The 23,885-nt window shown below is 36.7% G+C and overlaps 1 protein-coding gene across 2 annotated transcripts in view; it reads right to left on the reverse strand.

Annotated features, from left to right (window-relative positions):
- Positions 1-660: 660 nt before the first annotated feature.
- LOC116466330 (T-cell receptor-associated transmembrane adapter 1) overlaps positions 661-23,885 on the reverse strand; it is a 32,186-nt gene continuing 8,961 nt past the window's right edge. For both annotated transcript variants that reach the window (XM_032149133.2, XM_032149132.2), the window contains 4 exons: positions 16,665-16,701; positions 8,534-8,595; positions 6,404-6,492; positions 661-2,045 (listed from right to left, as the gene is read on the reverse strand). In XM_032149133.2, coding sequence (XP_032005024.1) covers positions 1,791-2,045; positions 6,404-6,492; positions 8,534-8,595; positions 16,665-16,701 — 443 coding nt within the window. In that variant the 3' untranslated portion in view covers positions 661-1,790. The remainder of the gene's footprint in view (positions 2,046-6,403; positions 6,493-8,533; positions 8,596-16,664; positions 16,702-23,885) is intronic.

Here is a 23,885-nt window from a genome sequence, read left to right on the forward strand (position 1 = left end):
TGTTTTCAGTTACGTAGCTAACTGAAAACTATCAAGTTAGTTTTCAGCTACATAGCTCAAAAACATTTATAAGAATGCAAAAATATGCATCACCAAAGGAAAGTGTACAGTATTTTCTGCCAAATTAAAAATCATCGGGCATTTAAAGAGGCAGAAAAATATAACCCACAATGAGAAAAATAAATCACTTGAAACTCAGAATGACAGATAATAGAATTAGTAGATTTTAAAAAGCATTAAAACAGTTGTTACAACTGTATCCATGGGTTGAAGATGTTAGATGAGAGATTAAGTATGTTAGAGACATGAAAGATGGGGGACAAAAGACCCAAACTAAATTTATAGAAATAAAAACTAAGTTATCTGAGATTAAAAAGTCCTGTCTAGGATTATGGCAGATTAGATCATTTAGAAAAAAAGATTCATGAACTTGAAGATGCAGCAAGAAAAACTATCCAAAATGAAATACAAAAAAGAATGAAATAAAATAAACAGATAAGTAAAATGTGGGACCATTTGCAAGTAATTGAAAAACTTGAAAATGTGGAGGGTCACAGAAAAAAAATATTGGTCATTTCCCCCCACCCAAATTTGATGAAAATGTAAATACATAGATCTAAGAAGCTCCACAAATTCCAAACACAAGACAATTGAAAAATAACCATACCTTGGCATATTATAATCAAATTAGAACCAGTAAGAAGGAAAGTCTTAACAATCAGAAAAATAACGTATATCACACTTAAGGACAGAGACAAGTATTGTAGTAGGTGTTTCTGATGAAACAAAGACAGAAGACAGTGAAGCAGTATTTTTTAATTACTGAAAGAAACATTGTCATCTCAACCTTGCTTTTTGTATCAATAAATTGTTTTTAAAAAGTCATTAAAATTATTTAAATAAACTGTGATTTGGTTATCAGTGGGGTGCTAAGCAGACATTAAATTACAATATATGTGTATTTATATATAGTTAAATATAACAGTGAAAATAAATCCACAATATATTGTTGAGTGAAAAGAAAGTTTAAGTAATGTGTACAAAAGAAACCACATTTTTGGTTAAAAATAACAAGAAACAACTGATGTACATACATAAGCTGCCCAGAAAAATATTTAGAAGGATATATAGAAAGTTTCTCCAAGTGATTATCTCTGGCTAGTAGAATTCCTAAACTCTTTTTGATATTTGTTTGTTGTTGTAAGGAGCATGCATTCATTTGACAATTTTTGAAATAGTAAAGCTATCTTTGGGAAAAATACTTTGTAAGAAAATTATATTACTTCTCTTAGTAATGCATTTTAATGTTTCCTATACCTTTCAATCAGAAATTTATTTCAATTATGGGCTATTGCCCATTGGTGAGAAAGGAGAATTAAAAAAAAACTCATTGGCTTTTATTTTTCTTCTAACATGTTCCAGAATACATTCATGTTTAAATTTTTTTTTATTTCCCTAAGCATTAGGTATTGTGAATTTGTAATTTTGTTATCAGGCTCAATTTTCAAGCTAGATTTTATTAATTTTTAGTATATGTGCTGCCGAGGTGAGCACATTAATTTTTTACATTTTGGTAGTAAAGCATTTTTTAAGTTATTTGAAATACTGATTTTCATGGCATTACATTTGGCATGCATAAGTGTAAGCTCTGAATAAGAGGTAAGCCACCATCCCATCAACAAATGATCAGGTCATCACCCTGCTGCCAAGTCCGTCTGTGTCCTCTGCAAATTTTGTTTTCTTAGAAACCATCTTCAACAAGAGCCAAATCTGACTAGATCATGGTCCAGCTAGTTTATAGGTTCTCTCTTAGCACGGATCAATCCAAACAGTCTGATGGGATCATCATGAATGTTTTCCTCTACTGCCTGGCTTTCTGGGGAGAAACTGTCTACTAAGGTGATCTTAGAAACGCTGGCATCTATTGCATGTAGTTCGTCTCCATCCTTGTCTGAGAAATGAGTATTCTGTTTCCTGGGCTTTCTACGCTTCCCCTTAATGCTGTGATCAAGCGAGGCATAGCACATCTGTGTTTCATTGGTTGCCTAAAAGAAAGGGATGTTAATTTTTCACTGTTAGCCTGTTCTTTAGCTTGACTTCTGGAAATTTCTGTGGCATATGAAAACCAAGTAACTTGTTTTCTAGGCCTCACCTACCTTGTTTTGCCAAATTTGTCAGTACAAAAAACGAACAAAAAACAGAACAGAAAACTATAGTCAGCCAACATTGTTGAGGTGAAAAAGTGCTTAGATGAAAGTTTTTCCTAGATTTTTATTTCTTTATTATACTCTAACAGTAGATGAACATTTTAGGTTGATTCTTACCTGCCTGTACCTCCACCTCCACCTAAGGTAGTTCTGGCCCTGTGTTGCTCTTACCAAGTAACAATACTTCAGTTTATTAAAGTAGGAATAAGCATGATAGGAAGAAGTTTACCAAATCACAAGGGTCTACTTTACATGTACCTAACAACTGGTCATTTAATGGCACCACAAAAGTCCCCAGTTTTTCTACATTTTTAAGATTCAGAAGTATAAAGATAACAATATTCACTTACATGATAAATATCTGGCAAGTAACTACATTTCTTATCTTTCCCTATTATTTTCTTATCTGCCTTCCCCAGCTCCCTTTTGAGCTCATTTTGGATTGGCCTTGGAGATATCCATTCACATTCAAGAGGGCCCAGTGGGCTTCTCCGGACTAGACCTGGGTCAATACTAAAGAAAGACAGGAAACTGGGCTATCTAGGGGAAGCAACATGCTAAAGGCAAGACCTTGAATTTGGCATTGGAAAGACTACGACTGAATCCCAGCTCTGCCCTACAGTGATCATGGGATCTTGGTCAGGTTTTTAAAAATCTGAACCTCAATTTTCTTGCCTAGAAAATGCAAATCATCATAGTGTTGTTATGGTTAGTACATAGAGATAATGTATATGGAAGCTATAACTACTGTTCAAAAGTAAGGTAGCATTGTAATTATGAAAAGTGGTAGACTAAAACTTTAAGACAGCCATTGAACAAACCAAAGATTTATGTATTAAGTATTATTCTTTAAGACTAGGCCAAAATTGTATTGATTTGCGGGGACAGGGTGAAGAAATAACATTTGGATTAACAACATTTCTAATGCATAATAAGTAAGCACCTCCCCATTGGCACTTGTTTTCATGCTAAGAGTGAAACGTTTTATATTCTCTGCCAGATAGAAAAGATGGTTCTATTTATACCCTCTGCTGTGTGTGTGTGCGTGTGTGTGTGCATGTGTTTTTTGAGATGGAGTTTCGCTCTTGTTGCCCAGGCTGGAGTGCGGTGGTGCGATCTCAGCTCACTGCAACCTCTGCCTCCCGGGTTCAAGCGATTCTCCTGCCTCAGCCTCCCAGGTAGCTGGGATTATAGGCGCCCACCACCATGCCTGGCTAATGTTTGTATTTTTAGTAGAGATGGAGTTTTGCCATGTTGGCCAGGCTGGTCTTGAACACTTAACCTCAGGTGATCCGACCGCCTCGGCCTCCCAAAGTGCTGGGATTATAGGCGTGAGTCACCACACCCGGCTGTGTGGTTTTTTTTTTGTTGTTGTTGTTGTTGTTGTTTTGTCTAGCTTTTTATTCTTAAAATCCTAATTTCTGGAAAAATTGTAATAGCTGCCTAACTGGATCCATGCTCTAGTTTCTTCCCACTGCCGTATACTGTCGTTAAGTTATTTCTAATTTAATCTCAACCTGTTTTCTTCATTTATAACTGAAAGCACTCCAAATAATGCATGTGTGGTCAACACTTGGTCAACTTTATCAAGTGCTGCAGAGTTAAAGAATGTGAGTCCTAAGAAAGGACCACAAATTGTATGTTTAATAGTCACTGGAGACTTCCACACTGTGGTGTGAGTTAAGTGCATGGGTGGAAAACATATAGTCAGGGTAAATGAATCTGTATCTATCGAAAGAAATCAAAACAATAGAGGAAGAAGCTAAGAATCAGTTTAGAAATTAGAAGGAAAAACAGTTCAAGTAAGGTGGTTTTTTTTTTTAATATTGGAGGGATTTTCACATATTGGTAGGCAAATAGTAATGATTCATTAAAAAAATGGAAACTGGAGAAAAATTAAATAATTGAAAGTACAAGATCCTGAAATAATTAGGAGAAAGGGTCAAGATCATGAATAAGAGCATTGGCTTTGGAAAGGAGAGAGGATGCTTCTGACATAAGAGGAAAAGATTGATGAGAGATTTGGATATGAAGAGAAGAGGAGCAAGCTCACACTTGTATTTTTCAAATGTTTTGGGATTTGGGAACTCTTGTGAACTCACTTTATTACTAGGCTTTCTGATTAACTCTTCCTGGTTAATAGAAGACTGAGATACTAAAATTACAATTTCTGAACTGTACACATCATTTTCAAAGGCCAAGGAGCCTATTTACATTTTTTCCAACAAAGAAACACTTTGTCTATCAAGTCTTATGCATCATATCCTAGTTCCTTATGCTTTTGTGATTGACCAAAGTAACAAAGTAGGCATTGTAGTAGCAAACTAGGTAGTGTTTTTTTATGATAATAATCACTGTAGTGAAATGAAATTGAGCAAATACGAAGATGTTACCTCTAATTTGTGAAACTAAATTTATGAGAATAGTATAATAGAAAAGACTAATTTTCTTAGAAGTACCTTTAAATACGTAATTTATAAAAGAGCAGACTTTTAAAGACATTTTAAGGTTTTGCATAATTTTCACTTGAGTGAAAGCCAGATGCAGGTCAAATAAAGCTACCCTGTACAAGTCATGTGTATTAAATAGTAACTTCTATTCAGAATTCTCAGTACTTTTACAACTAAAGTGCTGTGAATCTCTACACTTCAGATAATGTATTTTAACCTTCTTTGAGAGGTTTTCTTTTTATTATCATGGATTTAGCAAATCATATTATATCACGCAGATTTTCCATGTTTATCTAAAATATATTTTATAATTAACTAAACATTAGATGACAGATTTGGTGAGTATAGTTTTCCCAAACCCTACTACATCTTGGTTTCTTAGTTAAAAAATATTCAGCTGGGTGCGGTGGCTCACGCCTGTAATCCCAGCACTTTGGGAGGCCGAGGCGGGTGGATCACTGCGGTCAGGAGTTCGCAACCAGCCTGACCAACGTGGTGAAACCCCGTCTCTACTAAAAATACAAAAATTAGCTGGGCATGGTGGCAGGCACCTGTAATCCCAGATACTTGGGAGGCTGAGGCAGGAGAATCGCTTGAACCCGGGAGGCAGAGGTTGCAGTGAACGGACATTGTGCCATTGCACTCCAGCCTGGGCGACAAAGAGCAAAACTCTGTCTCAAAAAAAAAAAAGTTTAAAAGTTTGATTTCTTAGGGGATTTGTCTAAAGAAAAAGAATAAAATTCTACCTCACTGGGAAATTTTCAAGATGTGAGCCACTTTAGGGAAGAGAATGTTCTATAAGATAGGACTAAGTTTGGATTCTACTTACTTAGTACCTAAGTGTTCTAGGGCAAGTTTTCATCCTTTGTGAGCATTTGTAAAATGGGAATGATAATGCTGCCTCCCTCATAGGAATCTAAGGAGATAATGCACATAAAGCACATAGTAGAAGACCAACACATAACAATTGCTTAGGAAATGCTGGCTCTATTACCATTTCTAGGCAATAACAAGATAGGATCTGAGAGGAAAGAAGAAGTCTTTCTTAAGACTATTTTAATTGAAATGTATAGCATTTCAGGAGCATGTAGGCTAAAAATTTCTAATGGCTTTTAATAAAGTTAGAACTAAAACTGAGGAGGTTAAACAGATTGTGGTAGGAAAAAGGGAACTATCCATTTCTTCCTGTATTTTTATGTTTCTCCTTAGGTTTTTGTCCTGCCTGCCTCCACACAAACTGTGTGTATATTTTGCAATCTCTTGCCGTAAGACCACAGCCACAGGTTGTATTAAAATTGAAAATCATTTGCCTTTTAAAATAGGGATATGATGTTTTGTATCTAGCTAATTTATCTTATAACTAAAGGTCTCCCTCTCCCTACCCCAGCTCTGTATTTTGAATTCCTGACATTTAGGTCTTGTGAGCATTATCCATGTGTCAACTTCTATATTATATTATCTCTGATACACACAAAATTTTCAATCAGAAAGGAAAAGCTTAATAGATTACTTAGGAATAATTCCATTATTCCCTTAAAATCTATTGCCTTTGTGATTGTGTACAATTTTGACTCTTTGAATATGGTTTGAGTTTTGTTTAAATGACTCTGAGTTAGAGCTCAGGTCCCAGAACTTGACACCTGATTGATTGCAAAATTTCTAACAGGCTATTTCAGATGTGTATCGTAATGTATTACTCTTATGCTCTTGAAATGTGCAAATATGGAAACAGAAAACAAAACTTACCTGTGCAGATGGGGTGGCTTCCTGCATCTTATTTACAGATTTCTCTGGTCGGGCTTTCATTTGTTCATAGCAATTTTCATCCATTGGTTCTTGGGAATTAAAAAGATTGTGATTCACAATGGAAAATTTAAAAATACTAGTATGATTAAAAATACATGATCCAAACAACATTTGGCTGTAAATATAAACTGCCCAAGAATTACTTAACTAGTCTTTTTGGTGGAGATAGAAAGAGGTAAGGAAGCCCAAACTGTTACCTGCAGATCAGGCAGTGAAGTCTCTTGAGCTAAAGGGTTAGGAAGATAAAAATAAATCTTTGGAATAAGAACTAGATCATATGAATTTTCTTGTACCATTGCAGGACATGACAGTCTTAAACTACCATTTAGATGTTATAGAGATCTCACAAGTTAAAAGATTGCCAGTATTCTCTATTTAAGATAGATTGCAAATGGTGCATGGTGCCACAAAGCACAGTGCATATACATCAGTGATTACAATTTTGAAATTTGTTCCTTGAGTAAGGAGTTTTACTCAAGGACATTTTAAGTCCAACATCCTAATTTTGAAAAAGAGGGTTTATATTATGACTTTTGTCCCATCAGTCAGTGACAGACATCTCAGCCAGACTGCCTAAGGGTCTGGGGCTGCACAGTGCTGGTCCTTAGTATTTGGGGCTTTTGTACAGTGTCCAGCAGCCAGCAGATCTGTACTCATTTCATCCAGTGGGAACATGCCTTTTGAATCATCCATACCTTTCTTCTCCCAGATACATCCATTTAAAAGGAAGAAGAAAGTGAAGTAGTGACTCATAGGATGGTCAGTAACCTGACAGAAATGTGGATTGTACCAGTTTGACCCTCAGAGAGAAAAAGATATATTTACTATAAGAAAAGCGACTTAATAATCATTGAGCTCTTTCTGAAAAGCAACACAGAGAAAGGGTATGTAGAGTGGTGTTTCTCAAATCATGGTCCATGGAAAATCTGCATCAGAATCACCTGGGATGTTAAGTAGCAGATCTCTAAGCCTTAGCCTGGACCTGCTAAATCAGAATGTGTGCAAGCAGCACCTGGGCTCACTTAAGTATGGAAGTAGCAGGTATGATGGGTTTGGAGCCATCAGAATACATAAGAATTCAAGTAGTTGAATATTACAGGTGGCTAACATGATTCTCCAAAGAGAAATGGGGACAAATTATTTTGAATAATATATTTCCAAAAAATAATTTTTGATTCCTTAGAGCACTAGAGGACACTCTACAATGAAAGGAAAGATAAAAATAAATTCTTGAATCACACAAAGAAAACTCCCACATTTCTAACTTTAAGATGATTCCATACTGTTTTAATATATAGATTTTTAGATAAATTTCCTACATTACTGGATGTCTGTGTATTCAAAATTTGGAGTTCAACAGCATTTAACCCCCAAGTCTCCTCTGATGTATTGAATGAGTACTTGCAGGGAAAGGGTGGTAGCTTCTATCATCAGAACTCTAGGATCAGACCGAGGTTATCTGTTTTGAGAAATTTAGGGATGTTTTATTTTTAGGTGTCTGGGATGATAAAAGTGATAAGGGATGCTGGGAACTGAAGAGCGCTTATTACATAAGAACAAAGTAAATATATAAACCACTCAGAGACAATTTAGTTCCTCTTTCTCCCACCTGCCATCAATCCAGCCCTATATTCTCTATTTAAAATATGAGAAACCAAAGAAACTGTTCATTATTCCATGCTATTCACTATACATTTGCTTTTGTATATTGAGCACAAAGCACTGTTTCTGTGGACCACTTTCTGTCCTAGAAATAGCTTTATTTCATAGAATTCGCTGTGTGTCAAAATTCATGATAATAGAGTCTTCCTGTATTCTCATTACTACTAGAGTGAAATGAAGAGAACATAGAAAAACAGGATGTTGATTTAGAGTGGCTATTGTAATACAACTTACAATATGCGGCTTTGGAAATGTAGCCTAATTAATATACTAAAAGTTCTTGAATTGATGGTTACCACTGGGATGGCTAAGTGTGACTGTGATTTTTTTTTTAAAGTGCCACTTAAATTATTTTGTGAAACCAACTGGGATTTACTTATTTATAAACTTAATTTATGGAAAACTTACCTGAAGTCATATCATCTAAGTTACCATAAATTGGTGTGTCTTCAATATAATACTCATCCACCCTATAACAAGGAAAAATAATTTACCTTATTAGATACCACTTTTCACATAATTCATAACTGACTTCTCAGCTAAATTCAATATTAAGTGAACTACTGCCTATTCTTGGTTACCCCCAGCCAACCACGGTAGGTGTGTTCTTGTGCAAGTGAGTGAACACGTGCATGCATGTATGTATGTGTATCTGTGTTGCACGTGAATTTAAAAAGTTGGTTTTTGGACCTTCTTACAGGGAATAATGATAGCAAATACTTATTCAATAGTAACTGTATATTAGGTGCTACATCGAGTATATTTCATATGTTTGTTGATTTAATTCTCTCAATTTCAACATAGGTACTATATCATCCTCCTTATGTAGATAAGAAATCTGAGGCACAGAGAGGTTATATGACTTGCTCAAGATTACAAGACTAATAAATAGCAGAGCTGGAATTAGAACCCAGGTAATCCATGCTCTTTATTGTACAATGTACTGCCTCTTTACTCACCCAGAATATCAGTCCAAACAGTCTCTTAAAACCATGTTTTCTGAGTATTACAGACTGAGGTTAGCAGATGCAATAAAATGATTGATCACCTATTATGTCCAGAGGCTGAGTTAGGTGTTTTACATACATTATATCAAAAACTCACAAAGAAAATTCTCCAAAAGTAGTAGTATTCTTCCCTGCTTTACACAGGAGAACCCTGAGATTCAGATAGATGAATTTATTTTCCCTAGGCTGATCTCAACTATCAGCAATAACTACCAGTTATGAAACCTTTTCTCTATGTGAGTGCTCATTCAACCCTCAGGACAATCATATGAGATGCATATTTTTATCCCTATTGTGCATATAAGGTATTTGCAGCTCATAGAGGTTAATGACATTGTCCACAGATACACAGTCAGTAACTGGCAGTGCTAGGATTGTACAGCAAGTTTAGTTGTAAAGCCTCATGTTCAGTCCACATTGTGAGGAAGTTATTCAGTGGGTGATACAATTCAAAGGCTGTGGGGAAACAGTCTAGAGACTATACGGGGACCACAGTTTTATGTCTCCCCCACCCCCAGGTCAAGAGAATTGACAAGAATACACAGCTATTTGCTCTTGCTAGCTGATTAAAGTTCCAGCCTCATGTGAGTAATGCTATTAGGATTACAGTATACATCCTACCATTGTCACCAGACTGTCATTCTACCAATGTCATCCTACCATTGATGATGACCCTAGTGACCAGATTTCACAATGGCAGTCTGGGAACTGAGGAACTTACCAGGTGGTGAGAGTGGCATTTCATAAAATAGTACCAACTGCTTTAACTTTGAGATTACATGTCACTGAGAGCTGGAGGGAATTTCATCAAAAGAAAAAAAAGAAAAGGACTCTTATCTCAAGGCATAACACCTGTATTACTCCCCATGCTACTGAAAAAAGACACAGTGTATGTAAATAGTACTTAGGTATTAAAAAAAATAACAGTTCAAATGATACCTGTATGAAATGGCTTGAAAAACCCAGATATGGGCAAACACTTCACTCATCTGATAACCAAGGAACTCATCTGTAACCTTTTTTCCATCTGGTAATTCAATACACCTTAATATTGGGATATCAAGTAGTCCCTGCTCGTGATTTTTCTCCATGCCAAGAATATAATAGCAAAAGGTGAAGAATTTTTAATAAGACAATCCATCCATTTTCCTAGCCCACATAGATGGCAGATACAACTTGCAAATGATAAATCATGTCCAAAAAATGAATACTGTTTTATTCCCTATGAACGAAAATAAGATGTGATTTATCATGCAGTGTCCTGTGTCTACAGGCCCATCTCAAATGATTAATCATCTCAAGTAAACTATTATTCAGGAGCAATTGCCTAACAAACAAATTTAAAAATATATTCTTGGCAATGCCAAATAGCTCCAGCCTGTTGTAAATGTGTAATAAACCTCAGGAGCAAATGTTTGGCAGTGTTTTATGTGGATGATTAATTACTTTTAAAAATAAATTAATAATTGAACTCATATCTGAGAGGCCAGTGTACCTCTGAGTTTTCAGCCAGATCAGACTCTCCATTGTTCTGAACATGCCTGAAATAATTCTCTAACCAGTAAGTACATTTACTGACACTCCAAAATTAGGAAAAATATATTAATTGTATCTATCACTATGGTCTAGAGTTTGTGCTTTCATTTATACATATATATATATTTATATTTATATATATATTTTTGAGACAGAGTCTCCTTTGTCACCCAGGCGGGAGTGCAGTGGTGCAATCTCAGCTCACTGCAAGCTCCGCCTCCTGGGTTCACGTCATTCTCATGCCTCAGCCGCCCGAGTAGCTGGGACTACAGGTGCCCGCCACCACGCCCGCTAATTTTTTGTATTTTTAGTAGAGACGGGATTTCACGGTGTTAGCCAGGATGGTCTCGATCTTCTGACCTCATTATCCGCCCACCTCGGCCTCCCAAAGTGCTGGGATTACAGGTGTGAGCCACCGCGCCCGGCCACATTTATATTTTTCCTAGTTACTATTTTTTACATTTATATTTATATTTATTATTTATTAGGTCTTTTATTTAAAAAATTCCTCAAGTAGTTTGTGATCCAAGTCCATTTAAATAACTAAATTCAAATTTAAAAAAATCTGGCGTGAGCCCAGGAGGCAGAGAAGGCAGTGAGCCAAGATTGCGCCACTGCACTCCAACCTGGGAGTCAGAGCGAGACTCTGTATCAAAAAAAAAAAAAAAAATCACTACTTCTACCTGATCACCTTGGACTTAAATTCTCTAAGTTTAGATTGTCTTACTTAAATAATGAGATTAAACTAGTTGATTTCTATTGTTCTTTTCAGCTCCCAAGTTCTAGAATACAAATGCAGGATTCTAACATCCAAATAAAATTGAAAGACTTTTTTACAAAATTAAATAAATCTATTTTAAGGGCCTGAGAAGTTGCCAGATATGGGAAAGGACAAGCTTCGGGATCTATCAGAAGTTGGTTTTGGTAATTGCTAACCTGATTTGCTTCATAGTTGTTACTCTGAATAGGCAAAGATGTAAGCTTGGGCTCCGTAAGAGTGTAAATGTTTAAAGCCATGAGAGAGGATGACATTATTTATGGAATAAGGCCCTGGGAACTCTGATGTTTAAGATTCAGAAACCAGCAAAGGAGAAGGGGCTGCTGGTAAGAGAAGAAGAAAAGCAGAGAGGGAGGTGGCTCTGAGCCCAGAGAATCAAGTGCTTCAAGTAGAAAGTGTCAGGGTGTCAAATGCTGCAGAGGGACTCAGCAAGCTGAAACCGAGATTCGATCATGGTAACCTTGACAAGAGTAGAGTCAGTGTGTTAGTGAGGACATATGGAATAGAGTAGGTTCAAGAAAGAAGAGGAAAAGAGGAAGAAAAGCCAGCAAATATGGACAGAATATAGAGGGACCTTTCAAGTTTTCTTGTAAAAGAGAAAAGAGCAATGAAGAGGTAGCTGTAAGGCAATCTAGTTTGTTGTTGTTGTTGTTGTTTTGTTTATTTTTGTTTTTGTTTTGTTGAGATGGAGTCTTGCTCTGTCACCATGTTGGGGTGCAGTGGTGTGATCTCGGCTCACTGCAACCTCCACCTCCCGGGTTCAAGTGATTCTCCTGCCTCAGCCTCCCGAGTAGCTGGGGCTACAGGCGCATGATGCCATGCCCAGCAAATTTTTGTATTTTTAGTAGAGACAGAGTTTTACTATGTTGGCCAGGATGGTCTCAATCTCTTGACCTGGTGATCTGCCCGCCTTGGCCTCCCAAAGTGCTGAGATTACAGGCATGAGCCACCGCGCCTGGCTGGCAATCTAGTTTCAAGGAGATGGTTGGTTTTTTAAAGGTATAAACAATACCTCTGTTTATATATTGGTGGGAATTATACAAAAATGACAGAAAAAGTAACAATGCAGAATCAAAAAGGAAAAGTTGACAGAGTGATGCATATATGCTTATTACATTTTCGCTTTCTCTGGCATGGGCTGTGATATGAGTGTAGATGTCTTGAACTTGGCATAGGAGGGCACCAAATAGAGAACCCTGATCCAGAGGAAGACTATAACCCTAGCACTATTTCGTGTGACTGAGGCTGAGAAGTGAATCCAGCAGTGTTGTCTCTGAAGTGATGGTTAATGGATGCTCATAGTCATCATATCTAACGCTAAATTCTCATTCTGTTGATTAGTGTTCAAGTGCCTCTCTAATATGCTCATTTCTTTGTAAAGTCTGTTAAGCACAATGAGCTTACATTGCCAGTGCTTTAGAGCAATTGAAAAGAAGGGTCTTTCACCAAAGTTTGGCGGAAAGGATACTGGAAAGAACTACCAGCATGATGATTTCTAAAATGACAGAGAATCCAAGAGCAGTGACGGAGCTAGAGGTGACAGGGGGGCAGCCAAGAATAAGGTTTGGGGAACCCCGAGATTCTCAGAATTACTTAGGAAAGGGACCAGACTTTTTGCAGTTATACAGGGTTGGGGCTTGGATTATGATTATTTGTACATTGAAACAAACAGGAGGCTGGAAGACGAAGAGACACTTTGGTTACACATGTGGTACTGGGTCTGGTGAAGGCCCCACCTGCATAGTCACTTGGAGGTCTGAGATATCAGGGAAGGGGACCCAAGAGTTCTGTTGTCATAAGGATTCTCAACCTTGAGAACAGGTCAAGAGGACAGATGAGACTAGTTATATTTAGGTAGCATAGCTAGCAAAGAAAGGAAATACAGAAGATCCCCACCCTGCAGAGCTCCTGAAATTCAAGAAATCACCTGAAAGTAGAAGAGTAGCTGAGCTGAATTAATGTTTTATGATAAAGGCACCTCCAGTGTCCCCCAGAAGCAGTTCATGAAAAGCTGCTGGAAATGCGTCCTAAGCTTTTTGAGAGAGACTCTGAAAACTGAGGAGTCGTGATAAGCTTAATGTAATTGTAAACCTGAACTGCTTTCTTGAATTAGGGTGTGAACATACTGCAAGTGGGCAGGAATTTTCAGAGACATTAATTTTTATTCAATAAAGCAGCAGCTTTTTAGTCAACTACCCTCTGTAAATAAAGTATTATATTATAAACCTTCTTCTTCAAATGATAAAACCAAATTTCACCAATGCTCATTTCCCCAAGACTACGAATCCACTAATTGCAAGTCTGTTTAAAATCCAGAATTGCCTGGATCTCAAATCCATGATAGTCTCACAGTATTATCCTCCTAACACAAACCAAAGGACAAGAATTATGTTTTAAATGAGAAATGAAGTGACCCAAGAATAAATAGCGGAAAGTGTGTGTTTGATTTTCTGCTTGATTTAGATGCTATGGTTTCCTTAAAGTGATCATGTTTCTGACGTATTGTTGCAGGAAGGGCAGGTAATGGGGAAACAGAAATAAGATGAGAGAAGCAATTCCTTTCCCTTCCAGCATAAGCCAGTATTGAATGGGAGTGGGGAGAGAGTGCAACAGAGAACCCAGTGCGATAGAAGTTTATTTCCTTTCTGTATGGCCACAAACCATGTTGGAACTGAAGAGGCATCAGTAATGCAAGCGCCACCCAAGAAACATAGACCTTATTTTCACTTGCCGTTTTAATGTTTAATGGATTGAGATAGTTTTTAGTTTGCTTATTGGTTTGTTTGTGGAGCTTCCATGCCCCTTTACAAAAGAGATTTTTGTTCCCAAACCACATAAGCAAGAGAAACAGACAAAATGTAAGGTATATACATAAACTTGTGAATTAAAATATCAACCCTATTTTATAGAAAAAAATCTGCATTGTATATTCAAATTTTGCCTAACTGGAGAGTTATTACAATAGGCAATAGATTATTTTATAAATCCTTAAGGGAAAGATTCATGCCTTTCCATCTTTGTATCTTTGTTGTTGCAGGACAGTTCTCTGGGTGACTTTGCACCAAACCGGTCCTTCTTTCTCACTTCTAATTTTTAAGAATAACTGTAGAATGTGCTGGAAATGCAACCTTCAGGGATAAAGCAGAATCGGCTGGAACAGCCTAGGTTTTATTCTAGTCTCTCATAGAAACACGATATCCTTCAGTGCTTTAGCCCAGCATATCATGTTGCCCCTTAGGGGTAAACTCAAAGGTAGGCTGCTTTCTGGGGTCCTTCAGCTGCAGTGCAGGTGGGGAACAGGAAGATGAGTTTCCATCCACCTTGGACAGCTTTTCTGAGCCTTGGGGAACTAGCTCCTAATGAATCTTAGACTTTGGTTGTCCTTTGCTGAGTATCCGTAAGTAATAAGCTCACTTTATGTAACTCATTGTTTGTGTGTTTTGTCTCACCAGACTCAGGCAAGTAGTAAATGTGCATCCCAAGACACAGTGGGCTGAAGCTCTCAGACTCCTACTCCTGGTGGTTGGCATAGTAATGATCTTTGCTATCCTACATCCTCCCTTGGGATTGGTAATCAGCAAATTTATTTTGCAATTGTCTAGCACAGTGCCTATTTGTTGAGTGAATATTTATTGAATGAATAAATGTTATAGAAGCTTCTTTTTTACATTTGCCCTACAGCTAAGAGCCTGATTGCTTTGAGGCAGGTATTTTACCAATTTTCCCTCTCATTTCTCCCATCCTAATCCCTAAACCATCAACCTAATTTAGCTAAATAGTCAAATCACAAGACTTTCTATCACATTGCATCTTAATTACCCTTCAAATTACAAGTATTAAATAGATCATCAAAGAGATTAGCTCTTACTGTGTGGTTATATAGGATTTTCATCATTATGTGTTGTAAAAAGAAACCAAAAGAGCAATAAGCAAATCGTTCTTGATACAAACTAATGACTTGAAAAGAATCTAATGTTAAATAATTCAATGTTAAGAGTAGTCATAAAAACAGATTTTGTGTGTGAGGGGGTATGCCTGTAGCCCAGATCTTATACTTGATCAATTAATTTTCACACGGAAAAAGAATTTTTTTAAAAAAAAGACCTTTAAGAGACCAAAAGGCTTATGACCTTATCCTACCCAGTGAGAAAGCTCTGTGTTTTTCAAAGACCTTTCCGTCTACCATTTCAGAACGGTCTTGAAGAGCCCTCTAGGAAATTCTCTTTATTTAGATTTTTTTTTTACTCCTAAAACAGAAATCTCCAATACATTGACACATCTGGGTCAGAATATTCTATCCAGAAAAAGTAAAATTTCTTTACTATGATTTATGCCATAAATATTTTTTTAAAAAATGTATACTACTATACAAATTTCTTTGCAAATAGCTCAATAACTATTAAAGAGAATAAGTGATATCTATAACAGCATATTCTTTCAGAGTATCTGTTCATCGCATTTCCCTATTGACATTAACTCTACAAACAGCATAGCGCTACTCATCCTTGTATATATATCTATGTGTATACACATCTTTTTTTTTTTCTTGAGACAGAGTCTCACTCTGTCGTCCAGCTGGAGTGCAGTGGTGCCATCTCGGCTCACTGCAACCTCCACCTCCCAGGTTTAAGTGATTCTCCTGCCTCAGCCTCCTGAGTAGCTGGGACTACAGGCATGTGCCACTACGCCCAGCTAATTTTTTTTTTTTTGTATTTTTTCTAGAGACAGGGTTTCATCACGTTAGCCAGGATGGTCTCCATCTCCTGACCTCGTGATCTGCCTGCCTCAGCCTCCCAAAGTGCTGGGATTACAGACATGAACCACCGTGCCTGGCCCGTGTATACATATCTTAAACTGTATTAGGTTGCCAGATTGTTTTCTACTATGGATTTTGAAGTGTAGCACAATTCTGTATCTAAGCTGGATCATAATCTAGGATATCTGCCTCTGAAATTAATGATAATTCTATAGTTATCAGGTTAGAATCTCATTTTATCCTTCAACCAGCTCTCTTGTTGACTCACAGTGTGCAAATAACTAGGACAGATAATAATGTTATAGCTTCTAATCTTTAGATGAGAGTAAAGGTAATTAAAACTCACTTTTCATTTTTTTTAACCTAAGTACAATATCCATGAGCCAAAGCTTTAAACAATATAGCATTGTTACTTCTGCTTATTAGTTGGGAATCATGATATATGACTGAATCACAACATACCTGGGAATGTGGTCGCTGGAGTAGCTGTACATTTTATCTGAAAGATATTCAAAATAGCCAAGTTAAAAGAAATGTTGACATACCTTTGTTAAATATTCTAAAGTGTATTCTGAGGGGAGTTTAGCCTCAATGTCAGTTAATATATTTGACTAAGGCTCTCAGGGCACCTCTGATTGAAGTAGGGTTAAAGGTCTCCTCTTGGGCAAATCAGATTTGCCTTTTACCAAATTACCAAGAAAGAAAGATTTATATGATTTGAAGAGAAACCAGAGCAACTTTCTTGGTAATTTGGGATGGAAACAGTGCAGCTTGGAGATGATGTACAGCCTGGATGCATGGCGGTTTTATGCACAGAACACACTAAACAGAGAGAGCTGGAACCTTCCTTCCTGCCTCCCTTGTGGCTCCAGTCCACTGCAGGGCATGGCTGTACTTTCTGCCTTTGGGTTCCATGAAAGACCTCTGCATTCTTTAAGTTTTTATCTTTGCCCATGTGGTTTGAATAGGCTTTTCTTCATTACCAAAAATGAAAAAAATCAATAGGAGACTTTTCTTTTATCTATCTATCTATCTATCATCTATCTATCTATCTATCTATCTATCTATCTATCTATCATCTATCTATCTATCCATCTATCTATCATCCATCTATCTATCTACTTTTAACATTTCTTGGCATGAGTAACAACATAAAAACGATATTAAGGAAGTTGCTCTGATCATGACTTCATTTCATCCACCTGGTACAAAGGAGTGGGAAGGAGAAATGAGTGTCCCAGGAAGAAGAGACCTGGAAAAAGTTGGAACACAGGCTCTAAAATTAACCAAAACAGTAGAACAGCTTCTAAGAAAAAAAAAAGTGATTTTTGGTCTGCCAGGACAAGCCTTACCAGAGATGTGTTGTAGGACAACAAAACCACAGAAAAAAACTATGCGATGAATCTCAGTAAGCAACTCACTGTTAAACCTTGAATGAGGCAGTTCAAAGCCAAATAAAAGTATTTTTACTTCTAGGTTAAATATAAGAATTCAAAAGCTATTTAACAAATGTAGTTTTAGAATTTTTTTTAATCGAAGGCAATAGATTCATAATGAATTATTGAGAAAAAGTAAGGGATGATCAGGGTACAGTCTTAACATCAATATTATAGAAAATTCTGTATTATCCATTCATCAGTAAATTTTCTTTGCTGTTGAACTAGATGCACATACACAGTACAATGTTTATTATATTTGAATGGCTTACTTTTCAACCTGGCATTAAAAAAAAACCAAAACCTTGCAAAAAAGTTATTAATGTAAAAATAAAGACCACTATTATCTAACTCTCTGACAATAATCACGAGAAAATAGTGACCAAATGATTATCTTTCAACTCGAACATGTGAAAACACTCTATATTAGTAAGGAACTAGCAATAACATTTTCAAATAATTCAGTAAGTCACCAAACAACTACAAAACTTATTTTAGTTAAATTTATGTGTAACAAAGTTGAGTTATTCTCCACAAAGGTTATTAACTGTTAAAGAAACATTAGTGGAACAATTTATGAAAGTAATCATACTGGAGGATGAAATGGACATGTCACAGGTCAATGTGTTTGGAAGAATTCTGTGAAGGACTAAATGAGGGAAGATTTTGCAGAGCATATACACTAAGCTGCTATGGGACCAAAAGTGATGAATGTATTCCATTTGGAATATGTCAGAAACATACTTCTAGCCCAGAGGAAATTCTTTACCATGAACTGCATGTAAAAGATGCAGTTATTTTCAACTACTTTCATATTAGTCTTGTGGATACAAGTGCACACAAATGTTGGGAGAAGCCTAGAGAGGTCTAAAACATATTGCACAGTATCCAAAAGTTCAGCAAAATCAAAAAACCTGAGAAATGTAAATAATATCAATAAGCATATAAAGAAAAAATAGTGAATATAGACCAGGAAATTGTAAACTGATAAATAAGACATGACAGAAAGTATATGCTGATTTCCTTCTATGTGAAGAAAATGTTTACACTCAGGCCACTAATTATTTTCCAGATTTGCCTGGAATTGAAGTAGATGCATAAGAATTTGGTCAAATGGTAGCCTGATGTATAATGGAACAAATCCAGGGTTAAGAATCAGAAGATATGGATTTGGTACCAGTTTTGCAATGCATTTGCCCTGTGACAACATGCAAATTGCTTTAAAACTCTGGTTCTCAATTTATCCATGAACTAGGGACAATAATGCCTATATCACAGAGTACATGTCAGAGGTAAATGAAATATTTTCTGTAAAAACATTTTTTAATGACAAAGTTTGTTATTAATATTATACACACATTCTAAATACATATTATATAACAAGCCAGAATTTAATTGCACTCATTTGAGTCAGGAATTTTCATTAAATGAGTTAGTTGAAAACAGGGTGGTATTATTAAGATGGTATGATATTTTAAAGTTAAAAGATTTATAAGTAATGCTTGATTTGAAATGAAATTACTAAAATCTCACCTTTGACAAAAGGTGAGCATTAATTTGAAAGAAAAGGAGCTGAGCATTAATTTGAAAGAAAAGGAAAAAAATCAGCAAAAAAATTGAAAACAAAAGTGAAGAGTGTCATTGCTTAATAAGAATAAGAAAAAGTAGATATGGAGTAAAAATAATTCCCCAAACAGGCTAATATTTTTAAAAGATAATATGGATTTTTCAGGTGGAGGTACTTGAAGTATGAACGCTGGTGCCTAGAAAGAATACTAGTGTAACATAAAAACTAACTCTGGCCATGCGTGGTGGCTCATGCCTGTAATCCCAGCGCTTTGGGAGGCCAAGGCGGGCAGATCACGAAGTCAGGAGATTGGGACTATCCTGGCCAAAATGGTGAAACAAAAATACAAAAAATTAGCTGGGTATGGTGGCATGCGCCTGTAGTCCCAGCTACTCAGGAGGCTGAGGCAGGGGAATCGCTTGAATCCAGGAGGCGGAGGTTGTAGTGAGCTGAGATCGTGCCACTGCACTCCAGCCTGGGCGACAGAGCAAGACTCTCTCAATAAATAAATAAATAAATACAAACAAACAACTAACTCTATAGAATGGGAATGTGCTGAATGTATTATCAATAGGGGAAAAAAAGAAAAAAACGACAAAAACTGTGTGAGAAAAAGGAAATAGAAGCAGCTATATAAAGGATACAATATAATAATGTGATGTTTAGATGGAAGGAAAGGGACTAAACCAACTTGGGGGGAAAATAAAGAAAACAAGTAATGGATAAAGGGAGCACCTGAAATGGGATGTAAGAAGTTCAAGGGCACCCCATTCCATGCTACTTTTAGGATGTAAATGTATAATCTGCAGCTGAGCCATCAGTACTTGGGTAATTTTGTTTTGCAGTCCTTCCTAGAAGAAGGTTATAATCTCTTTAAATGAGCAGTAGTAAAAAGTTCAGAGGTTACAGCTAAGAATAAAAGCCAGCAAGCTCAGGCTTCTGAAAAGTTTGCTCTCTCATGAAGGCTCAAAAGTTTATTTAAAAATAAGTGGCATGACTTAACTTAAAAGCTGCCTGGTGATTTCAATGACATTTAGCAAAATAAAAAAAGTGTATGCTTTGCTATAAAGCAATGAAATGTGCAAGACTGTGCGTGGGAAGAACTAGGTGAGCTCTCATAATCCCCTCCTGTGATTCAGATGCAAACACTTGTGGTCAGGTTTGTAGTTGAGAGGGTGTGATGCAAATATATTTGCTTTTATGTTTTTCCTCTTAGAGTGTTAACCCTCCTATGTACAAGAATAGACAACAGCACATAGTTTAAACTCCATAATGAAATTTGTCTGATACATGTTCAATGTGAAGATGCCATAATTTCCTACTGATAGGACTTTGAGGTATGACCAAACCATACGCTACACTTGTTTATCCTTCTTTCCAAACCAGAGAGGAAGAGTTAAACAAAGAATAGTTTTTGGATTTAAAGACGGAAAAAGTTAATGCACTCCTATCAGAAAAAGAAATAAATATAATCCTCCTAAAGAACAGATTTGAACAAAGAATCACATAAAAATGAAGGATTTATTTCAGGGAGAATGAGAGAACTCCATTTCAAAGCTTCTACCTAGCTGCTACAGAAAACATCAAGGGGAGGCTTATCTGGTCTATCTGATTGAATGTGCAGATATTGTATTGTTGCTGAAATGGAGATTTTCTTTTGAACGCTATTTATTACACCAGCAAAACTTATTCACTGACTAACCAAGGTGGAGTCAGATCTTGCAAGTTTCTTAGCCACAAAGAGTAACACAAAGATGCAAACATAAAAAGTTACATGAGGCCAGATACAGGGGCATTTCATTCACAGCCCAAGTGGCAGAAAAGCTGGTTGATACAATAGAATCTCTTTTATTATAGTTTGTTTGTCCAAGAGAAATAAGGCAGGAAGGCTTCTTCAGGAAGACAGGGAAGGAACTGAACTGTTTGCAGAGCAGTTCTGAAATATATTTGAAATCTCTAGGTTAGAAACAAAGATAGTTCTATTTGTTCATATGGGATGGAAAGAATGGCAGAGCTATTACTAATACTTGGGAAAAGATGTTAGGAGAAGTTGGGGCAGAGGGAAAGAGTGGAGGTGGGATAAGAACAAAGGACATTCTTAGTGTTGATGAATACATCAATTGCACACCAATAAAATGCAAGTTCCAGTGTATACTCCACCTAAGGTGGGTACATTACTGCTCAAATAAAAAGTTTTATGATAAGCTAATGTTTAGAACCAATTCCATAAAACTCTACAGAAAACTCTCTCAAATGGACCTGAATGTGACTTACATGACCACAACAGTTAGTGCTAAAGCTCAGGGTATTGTACAGATGTGTTAAATAATATAGAGATGAGGAAAGTGAAGTTGGAGCTGGAGAGGACTTAGAGGGGCCTAGGTATGGTGGGAGCAGCAAAGTAGTCAGAGAAACCAATGTTCACCAAAATAGCAGATGTGAAAATTAAATGGGATGACATATAGCCATAGTAGATCCTTAATAATTATTTGTGGAAAGAAGGAAGGAAGCAACAGGGCCACTAGGTATGGTGATGGGCTGTACCAGATCTAGGACTGACCTACTCAGTCCCCAGCACTATGCAAAGATGTGTGTGTGTGTGTGTGTGTGTGTGTGTGTGTGTGTGTGTGTAATTCTTACAAGAACCCTAGGGTCTAGATGGTATTTTCCACATCTTGTAGATAAGGAAACTGAAACTCAGAGAGATTATGTGACTTGTACAAGATCTTCCAGCTAAATATTGAAGGCAGAGTTCTAATTTACATCAGGTCTACTTCAAAGGTATACTGTTAAAAACAACTGAGAGAAGAAAAATTTATTTAAAAAATACATGAATAAATGCAATTTATTGTTCACTGTTTTCTTAAAAATGTTCTTTCCATTACACTACTTTTAGGTAATGGAGCCACTTATGGCATGCCTGGGGCAGTAAGGGTTTGCACAATTGAAAAGGAAAAAATCTGTCCTGAAATAACAAAATGAAAATGTGGGGTTTTTTTTTGACAGTCTTGCTCTTTTACCCAGGCTGGAGTGCAGTGGCGCTATTTTAGCTCACGGTAACCTCTGCCTCCTGGGTTCAAGCGATTCTCCTGCCTCAGCCTCCTGAGTAGCTGGGATTACAGGCATGAGCCACTATGCCCAGCTAATGTTTGTAATTTTAGTAGAGATGGAGTTTCTCCATGTTGACCAGGCTGGTCTCGAACTCCTGACCTCAGGCGATCCACCCACCTCTGCCTCCCAAAGCACTGGGATTACAGGCACTGCTTTTTTAACTACCAAACACACTGCTTTTTAAAGTAAGGCTACTGTCTTTCTGCAGTGGTCAACTTACCATAATAAGCAGCTACACAAAGGAGTTTGCATGGAGGCAAAAAGGTATGGATGTGGGTAAATAAATCCCAATTGCACAAACTACCAAAAATGAGAATTGTAAAACCTGTTTACAAAGAGTTGTAAAAGACTAGTACAGCTGAATACTTCTGGGGCGGAAGTACTAGATTAGTGAAATTATACCAGTCCTGATCTTGAAGATGTTGATAAAAAGTGGTTCTTAACATCCATGGTTCAATGCAATCATAAGACTGAAAAAATGGACTATTTAGGTTGAAAGTAAATAGATCACATTTGCTAGATAAATTTTAAGTTAGACAATTGAGCTCAAGGTAAACATGTCAGTGTCTACCTGTTACCTGGCCCCTCAGCAATCTTAAAAGGATTATCAATGGAATCAATGAAAGCGTGAGGTACTAATTCAGGTTACTGTCCTTGTCTTGGTTGTCACCTTAAATTATTTACTCTCTGTAGATCTCAATTCACATTTTTTTGTAATTCAGGCTATAATATTATCTGGATTTATAAGATATCTTAATAAAGAAGTTAAAATAGCCAGTTTGATATATAAAGTGCTACTCTGAGCTCATTTTTATCTATAAAAGAGGGAAACTGTAGATGTTTGATGATGGGTCATTTATATATCTGACTTATAAAGTTTATGTTTATTTGAAAATATATTGGATTTTTAAAAGATTACTGAAAGCGTTGCTAATGAAAAAGATTTCTTGTCATAAATTTCACCTTAGCCATAGAATTGATATAATAGAGATCCAAAAAGAGTGTTGGGTTTCTGGCTGAGGACAAGTGGTCAACAATGTCAAAGAAGGATGTGCTGGTAGAAACCTTTTGGGACAGAGAATTAGAAAAACTGGACACTTACCATTGATTTTGCTACTGAATAGATGTGTGGCTTCAGCTAGACCACTCCATTTTTGAGTACCTCTCATCTTATTTTCAAGCCTGCATGACAATAATCCCTTCTTCATATTTTATATTAGTATTATCAGTGCTAAAGGTATTTCTAAGTGAAGCAAGGACATTTGCTGCAATCTGACCATTGTTCTAAATTAGCTCCATGCCATTTTTCTTGGACACATGTATCTAAGTTAATTCTGTTAACTTAGTTTTGTTTCATTTCCTCTGTTAAAAGGAAATGCATTTATCTTTCTTTTCTTTTATTACCTCTTAAATGTCCTGCCCTTAAGGGTTTCTTGGTATTTAAACACCTTCCAGGCTGGGTGTGGTTGCTCACACCTGTAATCTCAGTGTTTAGGGAGGCCAGGGCAGGAGGATGGCTTGAGAACAAGAGTACGAGATCAGCCTGGGCTGATTTTTTTGTGGAGACTC

Source organism: Hylobates moloch, unplaced genomic scaffold (genome assembly GCF_009828535.3).
Source record: "Hylobates moloch isolate HMO894 unplaced genomic scaffold, HMol_V3 SCAFFOLD_4, whole genome shotgun sequence".
Lineage (NCBI taxonomy): Eukaryota > Metazoa > Chordata > Mammalia > Primates > Hylobatidae > Hylobates > Hylobates moloch.